The sequence below is a fragment of the Ailuropoda melanoleuca genome, chromosome 14 (genome assembly GCF_002007445.2).
Source record: "Ailuropoda melanoleuca isolate Jingjing chromosome 14, ASM200744v2, whole genome shotgun sequence".
Classification (NCBI taxonomy): Eukaryota; Metazoa; Chordata; class Mammalia; order Carnivora; family Ursidae; genus Ailuropoda; species Ailuropoda melanoleuca.
In genome coordinates, this window is record NC_048231.1 from 3,769,710 (window position 1) to 3,790,653 (window position 20,944).

At 35.0% G+C, this 20,944-nt stretch overlaps 1 protein-coding gene across 2 annotated transcripts in view; it reads left to right on the forward strand.

The window, feature by feature from the left end:
• The window catches only part of MNAT1 (MNAT1 component of CDK activating kinase), a 191,588-nt gene extending 176,496 nt beyond the window's left edge, over nucleotides 1-15,092 (forward strand). For both annotated transcript variants that reach the window (XM_002913030.4, XM_034642224.1), the window contains one exon: nucleotides 14,633-15,092. In XM_002913030.4, coding sequence (XP_002913076.1) covers nucleotides 14,633-14,753 — 121 coding nt within the window. In that variant the 3' untranslated portion in view covers nucleotides 14,754-15,092. The remainder of the gene's footprint in view (nucleotides 1-14,632) is intronic.
• Nucleotides 15,093-20,944: the final 5,852 nt, after the last annotated feature.

Below are 20,944 nucleotides of genomic sequence, written 5' to 3' on the forward strand. Positions count from 1 at the left end.
CCCCCACCATCTTTGCCTCTTGATCTGCATGGCAAATTATCATTCTTCCTTCATAGATCAACTTGTATCTTTTGCAAACCTCCTTTCTTGAGGCTTCTGGTTCTTTTAAAAATTGTTCATTTTCATGTCTTTCTTCACTTTGAGCTACTTAGGAACAAAGACTATTTTCTCATTTAACACCTAGGATAATACTGGTACATAGTAAGTTTTCAAGATTTATTCATATTCATTGAATAGGTGAATCCTTTCCAAGAAGATAAAAATGTTTAAAACAGTGATCTAGTATCAGCTGCTTTATCTGTTAATGAGGCAGTGGGATAAGATGGTTTTAAATGTTCCTTTCCAGTTTTAGGATTCTGCATTATTTCCCTTACTGTACTATCTGTTCGTCTTTATTCACTATTCTCATTTATTTTATAAAACATTTAAAATTTATGTTCATTAACCACATGTAGGATTGATTAATCTTATGTGCATCTTTAAATGATGGGATTTTATCCCCTTGGTATTTATATAATTCCAATTAAAATCTTTCCCGTCTTTTGTTCCATAATACCTTAGTTTTTACAAATGGAAGCCAATTAGGGACAAAATATATCAGGAATAATCTTAGTTTGGATTTTGCTTCTTTTTCACTTTTTGTTGACACATACCCAAAGTATAATGTAGGGATGAAAAAACCGTGCCTTATTTTATTAACTTTGGAATGACAGGTGGAAATAGACTTTTTTTCCCCAAAAGGTAAAATTCAAGAAAAGAGTAGGGTTCTTTTCTTTCTTTTTACTTTTTAAGGTAATAAAATAAGAAACCTAGGTTTACTGTAAGGAATTTTTATAATATTGAAGCAGTTTCTGTACACTTTAACTGTTAAAAGTTCTGATTTTTGAAATAAGTCATATGTAACTGATTAGAATGTGTTTTTACTTAAAATATTATACCAGCATGTGCAGAGTTATAACACATTGCCAAAAAATGTAGTCTGGAAGCAAAACAGAAAACTGAAAATAATGCTATAATTTTTTAAGTAAGAGGAAAATATTTTCTTTACACATGAAGGTTTTGGTCCAAGTGGTATTTAACCAACTAACTGCCTAGTCTATTAAAGCATTCTATTCTAGAAAAGCTTCATTTTTGGTAAAACTGATTGCATTAGCATATTACTTATGCTAATGGGCATGGGTTATTTTTTTCCCCAAAATGATGCTGTGATTTAGCTTTTGGAAGAAAGGGCAAGTTTTCTGTGGGCTTAAGTATTAAAAATCTTCTTAAAAACTTCAGATTGTTATGCATTAAATCAGGACTCTTGGAACTTTTTCAGATTTTACTGCTCATAGTCACTTGTCCTGTGAGTAGATATTTTATGAACCTGTTTTTACTTGCTAGAAAATTGAATTTTCCATAATTAAGAGAAAACATCAGTTATTTTATCCACTTGACTTTGTCTTTGCTTGTTATTGTTTGCTTTAGAGATTTATCTAAGTTATTGACATGATTCAGATTCCAGTGTATGAAATAGAGCTTTTGAGAAGGTGCTTTGAATGGAAAAATAAATATCTTACAAAAGATCGTGCTTTGGGTGTGTTTAGTTCTGTTTGAATTTCTTGTTTTTCTTTGCATTCATAGTTATATTCCATTATATTATGTATCCTTATGGATAAAATTGGTTAACGCTGAGAGGTTAGGTTATGAGACAGAGGAAGTTAATCTCAAAAAGTTTTCAAATATGCCTATTCAACAAAATGCTCATATTTATGTACTAAATAGTCATTTTACACTATACATTATATCCCATCTCTCTGTTGTTGTTATAGCATCATCTGATTTCCAGGAAACCTTCTCATCTTCCTCAGGGACTGATTTGCAGTCTGTCTTTCTTTCAATCCTGTGCTGTCTTTCCTCTGCAGCTTCATAATTTGTGGTGATAACTCTTTTTTCATATCCTCTGTATTTTTATTTGCCCTCTGTTATCATGGCCATTCTTTAGGCCTGTATCTTAACTAACCAGAATTTTTATTTAATTAAAAAAAGTGTATACTCTCTGCTTACAAGTTAGGATGATTTTTAAAAAAGTGATTGCTGCTTAGTGAGTAGATATTTATTTTGCTATCAAGAAATTTACCTGACAGGGAACTTGTAACTATAAATAGCCACAGTACTTAGAGATGAAGTGCATGCAGATTAGGAGGAGCAAAGAAGTGATTCTACCTGGGCAATCCAGAGGAGGTAGAATCTAAGAAAACTGTTAAATATTTCAAACAAAGAGAAGTACAGAGAGTAATATTATTATTACATGTATAATGTATATTAAATATTATAATTTTGTCACCCAAAATTAACAAATGTTATTTTCAAAAGTCTGCAGTTTAAATCTCTCCTTTTTTGAACAAAACAAAGGCCTAGAATGCTTATTAACCTTAGACTTCCCCTTCTGCTTTCTATGTTGTTATTGTTAGCAGTTTGTGGCAGTAGTAGTGGTCGTGGTGGTGTTTTTGTCTTGTCATCTTTGGTCCTTATATCTGGCTGTTCCCAATGAGGTTTAACTTTCCTCTTGTGGCAGTATCCTTAGTGGTTCTTTCCATTGTTCTTCTTTTTAGCTCTAAATTCTTCATGTTTTCTTCAAATAATCTTTTACTCACTAATTTTTCTCCATCTATCGATAACTAGCTGCTTAACCTGTCCATTGAGACTTTTATTCTAAGAATTGCTGTTTGATTTTTTTTTTTAAATACTTGTTCTTTTCATGTTGTTGATTTCTTGTCTTATGGCATCTGTTTCTTTACTCATCTTTTCTAACAGGAAATACTTTTCTTTCAGTTTCTCGTATCTGGGTATGGTAGTCCTGCTATTGATTGTGTCTTCTGACTCTTATAAATGAGGCTTATTTCATTTTTTTTTTTTAAACTGTGTATCTCTGTTTAGTGGGTGTTGTAGTCCCATGAGCCTTGGATTGAGATTATTTGCTTTGGCCAAACTCCTGTTGGCTTCACTGGATCTTGACATATTGCTATTCTTAATTTCTTGGGGATGGAATAGACTTGGGTATTATGATTTTTTTTATGTTTGATTCTTTTCTGTCCATGCTCCTAGACTTTGTTTTGACTGTCCCAGGCCAGTGAGCAGAATATTCCTACAAATTGTTTTGTAGATGGGACGACATTTTGTAGATCCAAGTTACATGCAGGGAGCCAAGCCCAGTTCTAGCTTCCTACATCTGACAGGATCGAGGCCTGTCTCCTATCACTGTATGGGTATTGAGTTAGTGGTACCCAGCATCTTCGTGAACTTCAAGCTCTGCTTATGCTCTGATTTTGAGTTCCTGTATTATTTCTGACACCTGAGAGTTTCTTTTCTTGCTTTTAAGCTTAGTTTATTATTTTTGTTTTGTTATTCCATATGTAACATTTCTGTGGGGCATAGTTAAGCTTTTCGTTCAGAATTGAAGGGTTGACATTTGAACCATGGCTTTGGAAGACAGGCAATGGTGAGGGCATTCCAAGATAATGAAATAGCTTTAGCAAAGGTATGAAGTGAGTAGTTACGAGGCTTTCATAGAGAATAACTGAAAACCTCATGGTTACTTTGGCTTACATTCAGGGTACATGGAGACGATAAATGGGAAATACGTTTACAAAAGGTAGGTTGAAATCAAGTACAGTAGGCCTCGAATGGTAGGCTAAGGAACTTGGACCTTATTCTACCTACAGCAGGGATCCAATGAATGTTTAATTGTACAAGAGTGATGCAGAGCTTTGTCCTAGGAAGATTAGTTTGGTAACCATGAATAGATTGGAATGGAGAGAACGCCCTGGAAGTAGGGAGACCAGGTAAGAGAGTATTAGCTGTAGGACATGGAAGAAGTAAAAAAGAGCTAAAATTAGGTAACAGTAACAGCAATGAAGATGATGTGAGAAGTCAATAGATGTTTGTAGAGAGATGCAGTGATGTAGATTTCTCATTGGTATGCAGGGGGAAGAGGATTCCAAGATGACCCTAGGAGCATGTTGAAACTATTAAGAGAATTTAAGAAATACAGAGGGCTAGGTTTGTAAAGGAAGATGAATTCAGTTATGAAAATATTAAATTTGTAGTGCCAATGGGACACTCAAGTATGAAAGGCCACCCAAGCAGATAAAAATGCTGGGCTATAACTAACAAAGAAGGGCAAAAGACCAGAAGATAAGATTTCCAGGTTTAGTAGAACAGAGGTAATAAATACATTTCAGAGATAGTCAAGAATAGAAGATGAGAAAAGCCAAGAAAAAACTAGTAATTAGGAAGCAAGTGAAAAAAGAGAAATTTGAGGAATCCTGTGTGAAAGTGATAGGAGTGTGACCCAAATTATAGACATTGTTATAGAAGTCATAGGCTAAGAGCATTTTATAGCTGGAAGCCGTCTCCCGATTTAGAGAGATAGAGGAAGATGTTGAGGAGGATGAGGACAGGGCAATGGTCATCACTTAATGGTGATGAGAGGCAAAATACAGGATATGAGAGTGGAAATAATGTGGCAATTTAACTTTTGAAATAAAACTTACTAGAGTGTGGATAGTATTTGTGAAATCCAGATCTGTACACATATGTTTATGTTTTGTATATGTATATGTATGTATGTAAATTTTTCCCATTTGCCTTTTAATATGAAGGTATTGGCATCCTTGGGTTATTTTTCTGTTACCCTGTGATAAAAGATTGACAAGCAGGACTACTCTTTATCTTTTGTCTAATTTAAAAAATAAAAACAAAACCTCCACTTGAATCTTTATACTTAGGGTACAGCAAAAGGGGGAAGAGAGAAGGCAACACTATTATTGTTGAAGTAGATGTGGGAATGGACAGTAAGGTCAGAGAATTGGGAAAGGAGAGATTCATACTAATTAGCAGAAGGTAAAACACTTTGAAAATTTGGGCTATGAAAGGCCTATTCCTTGTGAGATTGTTGTTTGTATTAATAGTATCAAAGAGAATATGTAGAGTGGTCAGGGATATATAGTTTGTTGAATATCTGTTCTTTGCCAGATGAATTACATACGTTTTCTTGCTTAATCTTCTAAAAATTACTGTGAGGTATTACTCTCTCCCTTTTGCAGATGAGGAAATGAGGATTGAAAAATTAAAGCATTTTCCAAATCATAACGTTAGTAATTGTCCAAGGAGATATTCAAACCCAAATGTATCTGTTTCCAAAATCTTTGTCCTTTCTACTAAACCATGATGTCGTTATATATTTATGTGGTGGTACAGGGAAGAAAAGGGAGTGGTAGAGGGGAGAAGACTGAGGTTGTTTATATTTAATTTAGAGAGTTTGCACTAAGCAAAAAACCAAACCAATGGGGAGAGTTCTGCAAACTTGGGAGGGTGTTTAACTACCATTGGACAGGCAGAGGAATTGGATTTGGTTTCTATATCTAGGCTCTTACCTTAATATTAGCCACAGAAAGCACAGTATGTTTCATTCTGGTAAAGAAATAGAAATCTGCAGCATTATTGTGGGGGGAAATTCCAGATTATCAGGGCTTGGGCTAAGGTCTCCTTGACCACGTAACCAATTTCATCTGCCACTTTATTTTTGCTGCTTTAATAGGTCAGCTTTTTAAAAAATATATAATAATTTTTTATTATGTTATGTTAGTCACCATATAGTATATCCTTAGTTTTTGATGTAGAGTTCCATGATTTGTTATTTGCGTATAATACCCAGTGCACCATGCAATATGTGCCCTCCTTAATAGATGAGCTTTTTAACCACTCATCAGTACTTAGGCTTGCTATTTAGATCTGTATTTGTTGAAGGGTTCTTTGCAAATAAATCTAATTTTACTAACTTCTCCCATTTTAAATTAATGTATTGACCTTGCTTGTAAACCAGTACAGAGAACAATATGAATGTAACATATTGCAGGATTTTTATTTTTTTATTTTTTTTATTTTTAAGGGAGAGAGCTTGTGCACATGGGGGTTATGGCGGGGAGGGGCAGAGGGAGAGAGAGAGACTCTTAAGCAGGCTCCATGCCCATGGTGGGACTTGATTTCGTGACCCTCAGATCATGACCTGAGCTGAAATCAAGAGTCTGATGTTTAACTGACTGAGCCACCCAGGCGCCCAACAACATATTGCAATATTAAACATTTTAAGATGAATAATTATAATTAACATGAATTATTGCAAATGGAATAAAAGTTTTAATATTTTATGAAACCAAGGCCAACTAAGAATGGTTTGGTTTGCAGATTATTTACTGAATTAATCGCAGTTAAAGCTGTGACTTTGCTGTTTGCACTACTTTTTAAAAAAATATTTCATACCTAGAAAAAATACATGACATATATTTTACAAAGAGTAATAATAAAACAATTGCTGAATTATTTCCGTTCTCATTGTTTCTCCCTCCTCTACTCCTTCAAGTTCTGTATTTTGAATTCCACTCATTAACTTAGGAGATGGAACATAACCAAATGCCGTAGAAGCCGTCTCTGTGTGCATTTTTCTTCTCTTCATTGTGGTCCCACCTCACATCAGGGAGTCAGTCACCCTGAACAGGCTGATTATCATTTGCTTGCTTTTTTTTTTTTTTTTCTGTAGTTTGGTCATATCTATATATTCCATGTGTATTTTGTATTTCCAAATTTTATGTAAATGGACCATGCTGTACCTATTTTCTGTAACTTTTTTGTTGTTGTTTTTACTCAGCATTGTTTGTGAGAGTCAGCAGCGTTGGTATATGCATGAAGCTCTATATCCTTTGTTTTCACTGCTGGACAGTATTTATTTGCCCATTCTCCTGTCAATGGACATTTGGATTATTTTGTTCTTTTGCTTTAAGAAACACTACTGCTATAAATACCATGAAGAGAGACTTTGGAGCCCCTGGCTGGAGAAATCTAATAGATTTCCCATCTCTGTCTCTGCTATTATTACCTCTTCAAAATTACAAGGAGTCAGGCACAAGTAGCAGGTTCCGACTCCTTTCCAAGCAGCTTACACCTTCCTTTTACCTCCTTTGCAAGTCTACAGGAAGAGAGTGTATGAGGTATTGGTAGGGGATGGCTGTATTTGCATTTACACCTGAACATATACCCTTCACTTCAAAGTAGCTTAGCTTCTGTATTAGGGTTGTCTAGAGAAACAGAACCAGTAAGAGAGATGGATGATAGATAGATAGATAGATAGATAGATAGATAGATAGATAGATAAAGAGATTTATTATTAGGTATTGGTTCATCTGATTATGGAGGCTGAGAAGGCCCATGATTGCTGTCTGCAGGCTGGAGACCCAGGAAGGCCAGTGGTGTAGTTCAAAGGCCTGAGAGAGAATGAATGGTGTAGATGCCAGTCCCCAGTCTAGGTGCCCGTCTGGAGACCAAAGGGCAGGAGAAGATCGATGTTCCAGCTCAGTTAGGCAGAGTGAATTCAATCTTTCTGCACATTTTGTTTTTCTCAGGTCTTCAACAGATTGGATAATACCCACTCACCTTGGGGAGGTTCATCTGCTTTCCTCAGTTTACCAATTTAAATGCTTATCTCTTCCAGAAATCCTCACTGACACACACGGAAATGATTTACCAGATAATCTGGGCATTCTGTGGGTCACTCAACATAATTTTATGTTTACACATAAAATTAACCACCGTGGTTTCTGTTGTCATATCATTGTATGTTATTGTTCTCTAGGCCTTTGCCTTAGGCCCTTCTCTCTTTCTCATTCTGTCCTCTCTCCCTAAATATTAGCATCTACCTGATGGTTTCAGATACCATCTAAATACTGATAGCTCCCAAACTGTTACCTTCATGCCATAATTTTCTTCTTAGCACTTGGCCCATATTGCCACTCTGTATCTCTCTTCTATAATCACTTCAGACTTAAGTCCAAAATTAAACTCATGATCTTTCTGTTCTCTTCTCTCCCACCCTAGTTTGTTTCTTCTCCAGTTTTCCATCATCTCTGTGAGGGCATTTCCCCTGCTCCATAGGACTAGATAGCTGGAAGTTGCCTTTGCTTTTACTTTGTTCTCCCCTTCTCTTGCCCCCATAGCTACTCAGTTGTTGAGTTTTTTTTTTTTAAGATTTATTTATTTATTTATTTATTTGACACAGAGAGAGAGAGCGCACAAGAGAGCACAAGGAGGGGGAGCGACAGGCAGAGGGAGAGGGAGAAGCAGGCTCTCCGCTGAGCAGAGATCTCGAGGTGGGGCTCATTCCCAGGACCCTGAGATCATGACCGGAGCTGAAGGTAGCCGCTTAACCAACTGAGCCACCCAGGCGCCCCTGCTCAGTTGGTTTTTAAATGTCTTTTGAACCAGTACTTTTCTTTATTTCCTCTGCTGCCACCCTGATCCAGGTACCATGATCTTAAGCCTGGAATAGAGAAACTATAAGGGGTCTCTCAATAATCGACTCCTGCTTTTCTCCCATCCATTGTGTATCCAAAGTAGTTTACATTTTCAGGTTCCTAACAGTAACTTTTCAGTGGCTTCCCACTGCCCTTTCAATAAAATTTGTAGTTCTTAACATTTCTTTTGAATACTTTCTGCCAACGTCTCCAGCCTCATCCTGAGCACCTCTCCTCCATATTCTCAATATGTGCTACGGATCCTTGGTGCTACATTCTTCCCTCCATGGGTTGCTGACTGACTTCCTCATCCTTTGGGTCTAAGCCATCCTTTGGGACTGTTATTTCCTTAGGAGACCTTTTCTGAACTTGTTCATGTTGGCTTCCTTTTAATCTACACTGATAGAGCCCTGACTTTCTCTTTCATAATACTCATTATTTCACATCTTTTTTTCCCTGCTGCATTACAAGGTCCATTAGAACATGGAGGCTGCTCCCTGTTTTATTCTCAGAGTTGCTTCAATGCCTGGCACATAGTAGACACTCAGTAATTTTTTTTTTTTTGAAGAAGGAATGCACTCCATACATATGAATTTCTGCATTTTGCCTGCCCCACCCTTGGGGAAAAATTACCATCCTGTCTTTATAAAGATACAGTGAAACTTCTGGCATACATCTGTTACTAACATGGAATTCACAGTAAAAAATTACATTAGACAAGCCAGAATGAGGCACTAGAATTTTTAGGAACTTAAAATCAGAAAATAGGATATTTATTTTTGTGATCTCTATTATATTTCCACCACAGAATTGGTGGCTTTGTCCCTCCCTGGGATATACAAAATCTGTGTATGGTTCGTTATTTTTATGATTCTCATTTGTTATTTTTAGATTTTTCATGAAACTTTGCCTTCTCTCCTCTGGTTATCTTGAATAAATTTATGAGTATCATAATGTTTTAAGAATCAGTAAGTAAAAACATTATTTATACCATTTTTCTGCTTACTCTCATTTAAGCATATAAGAACAATACTGAAATTAGCCATGCATATTACAACTGAGATAAACATCTGACTTTGAGGAGTATATTTAAGATTTATTGTACCGTGTATTATCTATTTTCATGGCTTTAGTCAAGTTTATCTGATAGCACCTGATTCCTGAGATATTCTTGTATTTATCTGTATTATACAGATGGAGTGTATCCTTAGAGGTCTATCATTTGAGATATCCAGAACTACCAACTATACTGTTCATAGAATATGTTACACTTAAGTAACTGTATCTTTTATGCGTTCAATCATTTACACTCAAATCGAGGAAGTATTCCTTTCACTATGTAGCTACATTAACTTTCAGTAATAGCTACCCTGTCCTAAAAATGCCTAGTGTGTTATTTGATAGCAATAAATTGCACACTTTACTTCAGTTATAATTCAGAAAGGCTTATCTGAGCAATCTGTATTCAGCTGTACACTTGGGCATCACATGTGGCTTTTAATTTCCAAATCTGAGCTTTGGTGTTGAGATGGTCTAAGTGTCTGGAATAAATTCGTTACTAGATTCCCAAATATATTAGTATAGATCTGAAAATAGCTTTAATAATTAGTTTATGCAAGTTGTGTTCTCACTTGCAGTTTAGATAATGAAGTGAAGAGTAATACCATGACTGTGGAAGTTTGTGATATTTTGGTTGGGATTCATGAATCCTTGGTTGGTATTTTATAACCAAACTGCCCATAGAATTATGGACAGTAGTTCCGACTTAAAGTGCTTTCCCCATTTATGTTGGAATATATGATTATCAGTTTCCCTCTGTAGACCATTTGTCTGTTATTCTGACAACATGATTGGGTTAGGACACCTGGGCACTAACCTCCGTTTTCAGAATGTTTCTGCTTTTTAGTGATAATTGAGCACACTGTTGCTCTGTTTTTAAATCTGTTGAGATACAGTTCACGTTGTTAATGTAAATCTTTTATAGCCTTAGCTGAATTTCTTACAGTAGCTTTTGGTCTTGACAGTTGAGATCAGTTGGCTCATGTCTCTTAATGGCACTTAGATTTGAATTTTGTAGGTTGGGAGGCAACTACCAGGAACTGGTCTGTTTAATGCATGGTGGCTTTAAATTCAGGCTTAAAAATGGGCCCACTTAAAAAAGAAAGTCTTAATCTCTAGAGTTCACTCTAGAGTTAAAAACTTGGACTTTTTTTTTTTTTAACCATCCATTGGTCCTGGTAATTTGAGGTGAAGGAAATGAATATGAACTTCATTTCATTTCAATTTGAATTCCAAGATTCTTTGATTCTCTAGAGCCAAAGTGTTTCAGGGGTTTTCATGAGGAGGTTATGACTGGAGGGGAAGAGTGCTGCCTGTTGGTCTTGAGTGACAACCCCTGCCCTCTGCCCCTAGCTGAGAACTCAATGCATTGTTGAATAGCACTAAAATGAGCTGAGTCCAAGACTTCAGCCAGATGGTCGATATAGGCTTTTAAAGGAAGGGAAATAGTAAAAGAGTAATCTCAGAGGAACTCTCTAATGTTAAAGAACTGAGAAGACGAAGTCTTTCTAAAGCTAAGTGTAAATTATACCACCTTCTTTGGGAGCAAAAGCTGCTAAATGTAACAGAAGAAAATGACAGTGTAGGAAATCAAAGTTCAGGAACAAACTTTCAAGTGTGGTTTTGGAATTCTTAATCCTCTCTTACTCCTCTCTCAGGATCCATTGCCTCCTTTTCCTCCCCCTCCTCCAAAGTCTGTTTGAAAGGGATTTTGATGGGTAATGGCAAAGGAAGGCAACTTTAGACAGAGTATAAATTAGGGCACAAGATGCCCTTTGTACAGGAATTATCTTAGACGTGCTTTTGAAAACATACTTTTTTTTAAGTTTTATTAAGAAAATAATCAAAGGTATGATTCTTAAAGCTTTGAGTTTAGTCTGCTTTCAGTAAAAATAAGGTATAGATACCAAAATAAGCAAACCTTTTTTTTTTCTTTCCTGGTTTCTGCTTATAAGATTTACAGGTATTTAAAATAAACCCATGAAAAACAGAAATACTGTCCTGGGATTGGCTAAATAGTCAGAGCTATTACCTCCAGGCTCCAAAATCCAACTGAGCTTGACTTTTGGAAATAAATTTGGCTAAGACTTCTTCCTCATTCTGTTCTATAAAGGTGTACATGAAATGATACTGACCTTTGCCAGAAACCCCAAGAATCCTATTCAGTGATGTACTTGTAATGGTCATGAAAGAATTAAAACAACACAGATGTGGATTAATGTGAAAAAGTAGGCAAAATGCTAAATTCTCATTGTGTGGTTTCAATGTGGCAGATCCTTTAAAATACTTTGGTGTACCACAATAATTAAAGGGTTTAAGAACAGTAAGTTAAAATACCTAGAAAATAAAGGCCTACAACTGAGTAACAAGAATGAACTACGTTTCATTTTTTTTAATTGGAATTAATGTAGGTTGCCATGGTGAAAATAGATTGAAATATTTAACAGTAACTGTTTTGTGCAGCCCCAGAGATCAAAAACAGTAATGTAAATAAGCAGGTCTTTAAAGAATATACTCACAGACATGTTTAATGTAAATGATTGCTGGAAGGGAAATGTATTTTCTTCGGTGCTATGCAAAGAAATTTTAATTGACTTGATTTTGGCAGTAAGAATCTACAACTTAGCATTAATAACTAAAATTTTTAAATATTTGCTCATTGCTCTGGATTATGACTGTTCAAGAATTACTATTTTCAGACACTAATTAATCATTTTAAATAAACCTTTTTTACACATTTATGGCATCAATGAGTATGACTGTTTATTACATTTTACCTATAAAAAGTTGAACTGTTTTATATACTCTTTATGGAAACAGTGCACAGTCATAAATTAAAAGATGCAACTGTTTTGGATATTTTACTGGTGGTCCTGTGTTTTCCTGCCAGCAGTGCAGCTGTTTCAAGTTTCCCAGGATAACATATAAAAAGCTGTATGTACACTGCAAGTTTATGCTTGAATTGCCAAGCCAGGGATGGTATGACTCAACTTTCCCAGAAGCAAGTTGTACCAAAATGTGATGAATCAAAACAATTAGTTGCATAGTGGTTTCTATTACAGCTATGAAAACCAATTCTGTTTATGATAGTTGGCTTCTTAAGGTTGACAGACATTCTGCTGTGGTACCTGATTTTTGCCAGGAGTGAACAGCCATTGGAGCTAAGACTGTGCTTTTCTTTTGAAGGTCTGAGGAAAGGAAAAAGGATAATACAATGGTATCTAGTGTATGGACAACATTTACCTGGAAACTTATATTAGGAGTGGAATGTTTCATTTCTAAGATACCTGTAAAAATATTACTAAATATTATTTATTTGTGTGATAGTTATTGAGTTCTCAGTGAAGAGAAATCATTTTATCCTGTTCCAGGTTGATTTTTAGACATCTGAGATGACTTATTTAACTTACATCATTTCTCATGCATCATAATCCTAACAGTGGACATTTTATTGTGTCCTGGGATGTAATAAGCAGATACTTTTTCTGGTCATGTAGTAGATTTGGTGAATCCCTGTTTAAGTCCCATGGGACCTAAGGTTCTATCAAGAGTTTAACAAAGAAAGTGGGATGCATCCCAACAAGGTTTATAAGATGGGATGTAGGGAGAAAATATTAGAACTTTTGTTGAAATATTTTTATCTCCTCCTTTAAATATTTATATATATTTTATAGTATGCTTTTATATTAGTATATTATATAATTACATATAATATAACTGAATAACAATAGGTATATGATTTATAAATAAGTATACAAATTTTGGAGATGCATGCTCACATATTTTTACTGCTATAAGTATATTATCAAAAGTTTGTAGGGGCACCTGGGTGGCTTAGCCAGTTAAGTGTCCAACTCTTGACCTCAGCTCAGGTCTTGATCTCGGGGTTGTGAGTTTGAGCCCTGCATTGGGCTCCACACTGGGCATGGAGCCTACTTAAAAAACAAAAAGAAAGTTTGTAGATCATTGTTCAATAAATATTAATTTCCTTTCTCCTTCCACTTTTCCCTTTTACCCTTGGCAGAGAAGCAAAGAATTGAGTTTTAACACCTTGATTTGTGGTTGTGTGAATAACTTATAGCCAATTCTAGGAGCTTATCCTGTGTCTTACTTTGACCACTTTTTCTATTTGGCCTCTTATATTGCTGTATATTTTTTAATCACACAACCTTATTAAACATGGATACAAATGAAAAACAGACTGGTTATTATGTTAGAAATAATAAGTTGCTCATGTATCAAGACTTTGACACACAGGAAGTTTGAATGAATGAGTAGAAAAGTTTCCAAGTTATTAAAATGTTCTGGTACCTGATTTATTCATTTGCCATAACCGTAATTCTAAGGCGGATGAAGCTCCTTTACTTCCTGAGGCCTGAAGAAACAATGTGGTTTCTTAAACTAGGCATTAAAGCAAGGCTGGAAATACTTGTTTTCCAACAGTGCTGTTAGTCATGCTAACAACTTGACCTTCTTTGGCTAGGATTGCCCCATATTTTAGGCCCGTTTGTTTACCTTTATCAAGGTAGAAAGTTTTAAGTGCTAAATAATATATGTGTGATTGAAGAAAAATGGTGTATGTTACACTGTCTTTAGAAATCAGTTCAAAAGACTCTTCTGTATTTACTAATTGGGACAGTCTGTTGAACTCAGGCTGTCAGAGATTTCTTGGGCATGTAATTTTCTAAGTTTTCAGTTCCTGTATAGGAAAGAGACAATATATTTTTGTAATGCTGAAGTAAATTTGAAGTAACTAGTATATTCTGTCCTCTCCCCCTCCATTTAAGTATTATTTCAGAATATATTTATGTAAAATATTGAATATTTATGTAAAAATATTAATAATACAATAGTATTATGATACTGTGCATATATTTATTAAGAGTATGCCAGGAGGACAATAACAGTTAGGTACCCAAACAACAGCCAGCAAAACAAGTAAGTACTGGAAATTAGGAACAGTGAACATTTTAATAGCAAGTATTATTTTTGAAACCTCTTTGGGAGCTGTTTTTAGATCTTAATGTAATTTGCTTTATAATTTAGTTTAACAATTAAACTTATTTAGGCAATCTATATAGTTGGTATGTTTCTTTTTAAAAGGTAATAATGCATTTATAAAGTCTGAACATTTCAGTCTCAGAATTCCCCTTTACAACGTGAATCAGTTTTATTATTGCTTTTAAAAATGTTACCAATTTATATATGCTTTCTATATCAATGCTATACTTTTTGTTTTGTTTTAGGTATTTAAACCATGTCAGAGCTGCCTCTCCACAGGACCTTGCTGGAGGCTATACTTCTTCTCTCGCTTGTCACAGAGCGCTACAGGATGCATTCAGTGGGCTTTTCTGGCAGCCCAGTTAACCTTTATTTCTCCTTTATAAGATTTGGACCTAGGAGCCAAACCAGGGAGCTAGCAGAAGTAAAGCAGAGTGTAAAAGTATAGCCATATGCAGCTGCCCAGCAACGGTACTACCACTAGCAGCTGTGTTAAAGTATTTATAAGAGAAAATTTCAGAACTAAGCTGAGTAATATAGTGGATAAATATATGTGAAAAAGATTTATTTTTTACTTATATTTTTCTGAGAGGGATTGAAGCTGTAAACTTCACCTGATGGAAGATATGAATAATTCACCTATGTATGCTTGAGGTTGACAGACTTGTAAAATCTTTTTAAAAATAAAGCTAGACTTTATATTAAGTTTTGTGGTTTTTCTCTTATTACAGTGTTTTACTTGAACACATTTTAAAATGCCATTTTGAATACGACATTTAGTGTTAATATCCAAGTCTATTATTTCGTCTCATAAAATGTTCTTTTTTTTTTTTTCTATGTTCTTAATACTAGTCCAGACAAGTGGATATATTTCCTTCTACCAGCAGGTTGTGGCAAGTAAAACTTGACCTATGATAATGCTACTCTCTCAATATTAAGGACTCAGTGCCTCTTTTGAGCAGTGGAAAGTGAGACAAACCTTGATCAAGGTATTATAGTTCCCAGCTGTGAGCCACACTTAAGGATAAACCAGACCAGAGTATTAACCTGCTTTAATGACAAATTCAAAGAAGTAAGTTAATAAAATTTAATACTTAAATGGCACCTTCACTTCAAATGTGAGCTCATTTTATAATGAAACCTTGGAGACTGGAATGGATACATTTTAAACAAAATTTCTCCGAGTAAATCCCAGAGTCTGATACAGTTTCTGTTGAAACTTCAGAGGCTTTTAGTATAGGCGTATTTGTAGCATCTCAACCTTACATGAGTCGGTTACATAGACCACTGGGTATGGGACATAGTTTCTCAAGGAAATTAAGGGATTTCCTATCAAATGTCCATTATAACAGATGTTAATTTTATGGAAGGAAAGTTAAGTGAAACAAAATTTGTGGTTACATTGGGGTGGAATATCCGTATGTAACAAGTCCAGCTTATTTGTCTAAGGAGGTATTAATTTCAGGGGTACATCTTCATCTTTACAATACAGTTGACCCTTGAACGACACAAGTTTAAACGGATCCACTTGTATGTGGATATTTTTTATACAGTATCATAAATGTATTTTCTCTTATTATTTTAACATTTTCTTTTTTCTAGCTTACCTTATTGTAAGTATACAGTGTATAATATACAAAATATGTATAATTGACTATTATGTTTGTGTTAAGGCTTCTGGTCAATGGTAGGTTATTAGTAGTTATGTTTTGTGGGGACTCAAAAGTTATATGTTGATTTTCCAGAGTGTGTGGGGGGGGGCGGTGTCCCTAACCCCTGTGTTAGTTAGAAGTACAGTTGACCCTTGAACAGTCTTTGATAACTAAGAAAACCAAGGCATCAAATAATTTAGTAGGCTCAGATCATATGCACAAGCTAGTAAAAAGTCAGAATTAAAACTGTTTGTTTTTTGTTTTTAATTTAAGTCTAGTTCTGTCTGTTCTTTACAGGGTGCATCCTATTTTTCATATCTGTTAGCGTTCCCCAATTGAGGATTAGACTTTAAAGTACAATCTATAAAATCTGTTCAAAGAATAGGGAGAACATTGACTTTAAAGCTAAGACTTTGCTGTCCTTAGCTGCCGAAGTACAGTATCCAGTCTTTACAAAAGAAATACTATTACTTGTTCTCAGTACCTTGTAGAATGTCTTTAAATGAATGGACTAATTAATAGAACACTTTAAAGGCTTTCAAAACATTTTTTGTGCCTACCTCATTATTGTGGAAATTGCGTGCATCTGATTTGGCAAATAAATTGAATTCCAAGACCTTTATACATTTGTAAATATTTTGCTCTTACTATTGCCGTACTTTGTTCAATAGGGCAAATAAAAGTTGTTAACTGACCTTATTAGAGCAAACGGAATGGTGAAAGGTAACTTAATGACAATTCACTAAATAACAGAAATACTCTAAATTGATGAGGTTATCTCCCCTATCCCCCCAGTGATTTCCTCTCTCAGAGACAAAAGGCTGTACAAGTCTTTCATATACATCAATTAAGTCTTTTAACCTCATACAACACTAGCCCAGAAACAATAGCTAACAACTACTGAGCATTACCTATGTACCAAGCACTGTGCTTCATGTATTGTGTATTATTACCTCATCTTTACAATGCTAGGATTATTCTCCCCATTTTAACAGATGGAGAAGCTGAGGCATAGGGAGGTTAACTAACTTGGAGAAGGTCAGTACAACTTAAAAGTACCAGAGTGGATTTGAACCCAAGTGGTCAGAGTCCATGCTCCAGAGATGAATACAACTTAAAAGTACCAGTACAACTTAAAAGTACCAGAGTGGATTTGAACCCAAGTGGTCAGAGTCCATGCTCCAAGTGGTCAGAGTCCATGCTCCAGAGATGAATAACTGTCAAGCTTATAAACAGCAGCTGTGTAGAACCAAGGCTGAGTAGTCAGACTTCCTAAGTTTTGCAGGATGTTTTACAAGTGTCTAGTTATTTTATGGTATATAAATTATATCAATAACCTTATTTATATCCTTCAGAGAAGTTCTGAGAAATTCATTATGTAGAACATCATTTGACTATTAACTACCTTACTTTTAAACAGATATTAGTGGTATCGAATACATTTACATCATAGTTGGGATGCACTGTTAATATTCCTTAATTTCATTCAATAAATATCTGACCTAAGCTTCTCTTAGAAGTTATCTCTAGGCTGTCAGCTGGTGGTAATTATTTCAAAATCCAATTAAGGTGACAGAAAACTTGTCAAAAAGCTAAGAAAATTAAAAAATTTTATCCAGCATGGTGACTAACATAAAAAAATAATTAAAAAAAAAGAAATTAGAATATTAAAAAAAAAAGTCCCTAAATTTATAGGTATAAGAATATGAAGTTCACAAAGCAATTCAATTCTAGGTCTAATTTGTTGTATGTATTTTTGTTGTAAATAGAATTTGACCTTCTGTAATAAAAACAATGATTCAGGATTTAGATCTCGTTTTCCTCTTCATAATTCCAACTGCCAATTATGCTACTTTACCTGGTTGAATGGGAGAGGTTTTTTGTTTTTGTTGTTGTTGTTCCTTAATCATTTTCCCTGAGAAGATGGCCAATATATCTATAAATTTCGTGGTCAAAATCCGTATAAAAATCATCACTGCTCCTATTTTGAACATACAAAAAAAAATTTTTTTTATCCAGTGAGCTTTCCAGCTGTCATTTTCTAGTGGACATCAAGAGTAGGGTGGGCCTAGATTTAAATAATGAAATAATCATACGTTCACTTACCTACTCTGAGGGAAAAGGGGGAGGAGTTAAAATGTTAATAAAGACTGTATATTTGACTAAATAGAGGCAAGAATCTTACCACTTTCCATGTATGAATAAAAACAGTATTAGGAAAAAATTCTTACTCCTACCTGCAAGTGAAGAGTCTCTTCACCTAGATCAGGCCAACTGTGGACCCCTGGCCAAACCCAGCTGCTGCCTGTTTCTGTATGCTCCATGAGCTAAGATTGATGTCTACATTTTTTAAGGTTGAAAAAAGCCAAAATCATATACTTTTTAACAAGTGAAAAGCACACGACATTCAAATTTCAATGTCCATAAAGAAAGTTGTTTTGGCATATAGTGTTTACGTGTTGTTCATGGCTGCTCTGGGGGGCTACTACAACAGAGTTGAGCAGCAGAAGAGACCTTATGCTTGCAAAGCCTAAAATACTATCTGGTCCTCTACCAAAAGCTTTCTGAACCTTCACCTACATACTCCTCACTTGGAGGGGAGGGAGGAGAAGAAAATTAGAAGTCCCAAACTGGCAATCTCTGGTCTGAATTAGCCCCCAAGGTCTTGCAAAAGATAGGATTGGTTGTTTCAAAAACCATTGTTTAAGTGCCTTTAGATAAGGGATGAGGGCTCCGTTCATTACTCTTCTACGCTTACCATTTATTGCCCTCATCTATTTATATTACCTTCCTCGCTTCTGAAGGCATTTGAGTTTGTAATGATTAGATGAGTGGTCCTCAAACTACTTCTGTAGGGCCAGACAGTATCTTAGGCTTTGTGATAAAATAAGTTGGTACAATGTTTTTAGTGAACAAAATTCAAAATATAATTGGGTATATATAATTACATTGTTTGTAACTCCTTTTTTGGGGAATAACACTTGTTCCTTTAATTGGGTTTCTAACTGTTCCTATCATCAAAATCAGTTGCAAATGATCACCTGTTAATGGTTATCTGTAATACTATTTTACACATTTCATCTCTAAAAATGTCTTTTCACACAAATAGATACTGTCAAATACTGACATCAGTCCAGAAGCATAAGATTTTAACTGGGCATATTCATCACTTGGAAGGCATTTGTAAAACCCTATTAGATTCTTCCCTTGATATTTGCCTTATAGCATGTCATTACATAGTACATTAGTCACTGCCATACAACCATGTCCCTGTGATTTGGAGTATGCCAAGCAGTAGCAGCTCAATTATTGGTAAATGGATTTTGAAATATGTGAATTTCCTTTCTTTGCATTTTCACCAAGGTCCCCAAAATGCTGAAGACAGAAAATGTATCCACTGCTAATTTGAGGGACATCTTGTTTCTTGTTTTAATTTTTGATAGCATAAGAAATATGTAACAGAAGATACTGTGATTCAAATGTCGGTTGTTGAAATGACTACATTTTCACAATGAAGTTGTTTGCCTTACAATTATAGGTTAAAATCTTTAATACTGTCAAGTCACTAGTAAAAGCTAATTTCCAGAGCCTTTCAGTGTTCTAGAATAATGTATAAGAGTGGTTCATCTTGTTAAGAAAAATTTCAGTCTTGACCCTGAGCTCAAAAAATTGCAATCAAACTTTACAATTGCTAAGCAAATCAAACAGGCTGAGCAATTTCTGACAAAATTCAATCATGGTTAGAATCCATGAGCAAATGAAATTTACCATTGACACTACTGGTTCAGTAACACATGACGGATTCAAGTATCTTCTGCAAGGTACTTGCTGGGGAATAACCACAGGTTTTAAATATGTTACATTTTCAGAAGCTTTATATATTTTTCCAACTAGTTCTTTTTCTACTTCATGTATTTTAACCGAGTTGTAACACATCAGAGCAGATTCCACTTCAGGTTGTACAGAATTGGTGTTTTCTCAACTTCTTTAAAAATACTCACCGATAGTTGTTCCATGCAGAGTATTCACAAAAGCTAATTCTTCAGTAATCTCAAATTCAGCACTAAGGTTTCAAATAAACAAGACCTGAGCAGTATTAGTAACATCTGTCAACTCATCAAGAATCAAACTCATTTACTTTCTTGACTTGATTTTGCTCACAAAGTCCTAAACTCTTTGAGCAGCTGTTCTTGCCAAAAGGCCAATAGTCCTAAACACTTTTTCTCTGGATACATTTCTTTGGCTGCTGCATTCAAATACGATTAACTCACCATCAGTAAATGGCTCTCTTTGCTCGGCTTATGAAGGTGTCACTTGGACACTGACTTCAGTTGCACCCTTATTTTAATTTTTTATTTTGTGAAGAAATTTTGCTATGTTGAGATATTTCCAGATTATATTTCTAGTTTTTCTGACAGTTGCTTGCTTGTGAGGGAAACCTTATGATGAATGCCTCTATTGGTAAGGTCAACATATATTGTATTTTAGCTCCAGTATGGATGCCTTGTAACCTAATTCAGTATCAAAGTAATTCACACTCCACTGTGCCTTAAAAGCACATTAGAAGTCCACTTTTCTTGTTTTTGAAATAATGAATATACACTAACAATAATAAGATAGTATAGCTTGGTGATTTACATGGCACTCAAAATGCTGTTGAGTTATACAACCATGTCCCTGTGATTTGGAGTATGCCAAGCAGTAGTATGAACTGTTGAGAATCACTTCCTGTGTGTTGTAACTTCTCAACCCTGCTGTTGTTATACCATGAAAGCAGCCACAGATAGTATGTAAACAAATGAGCATGGTGTCTTCCAATAAAACTGTTATTTATGGACACTGAAATTCAAATTTCATATAATTCTCATGTCACAAGATTTAATTTTTTCAATCATTAGTGTAAGA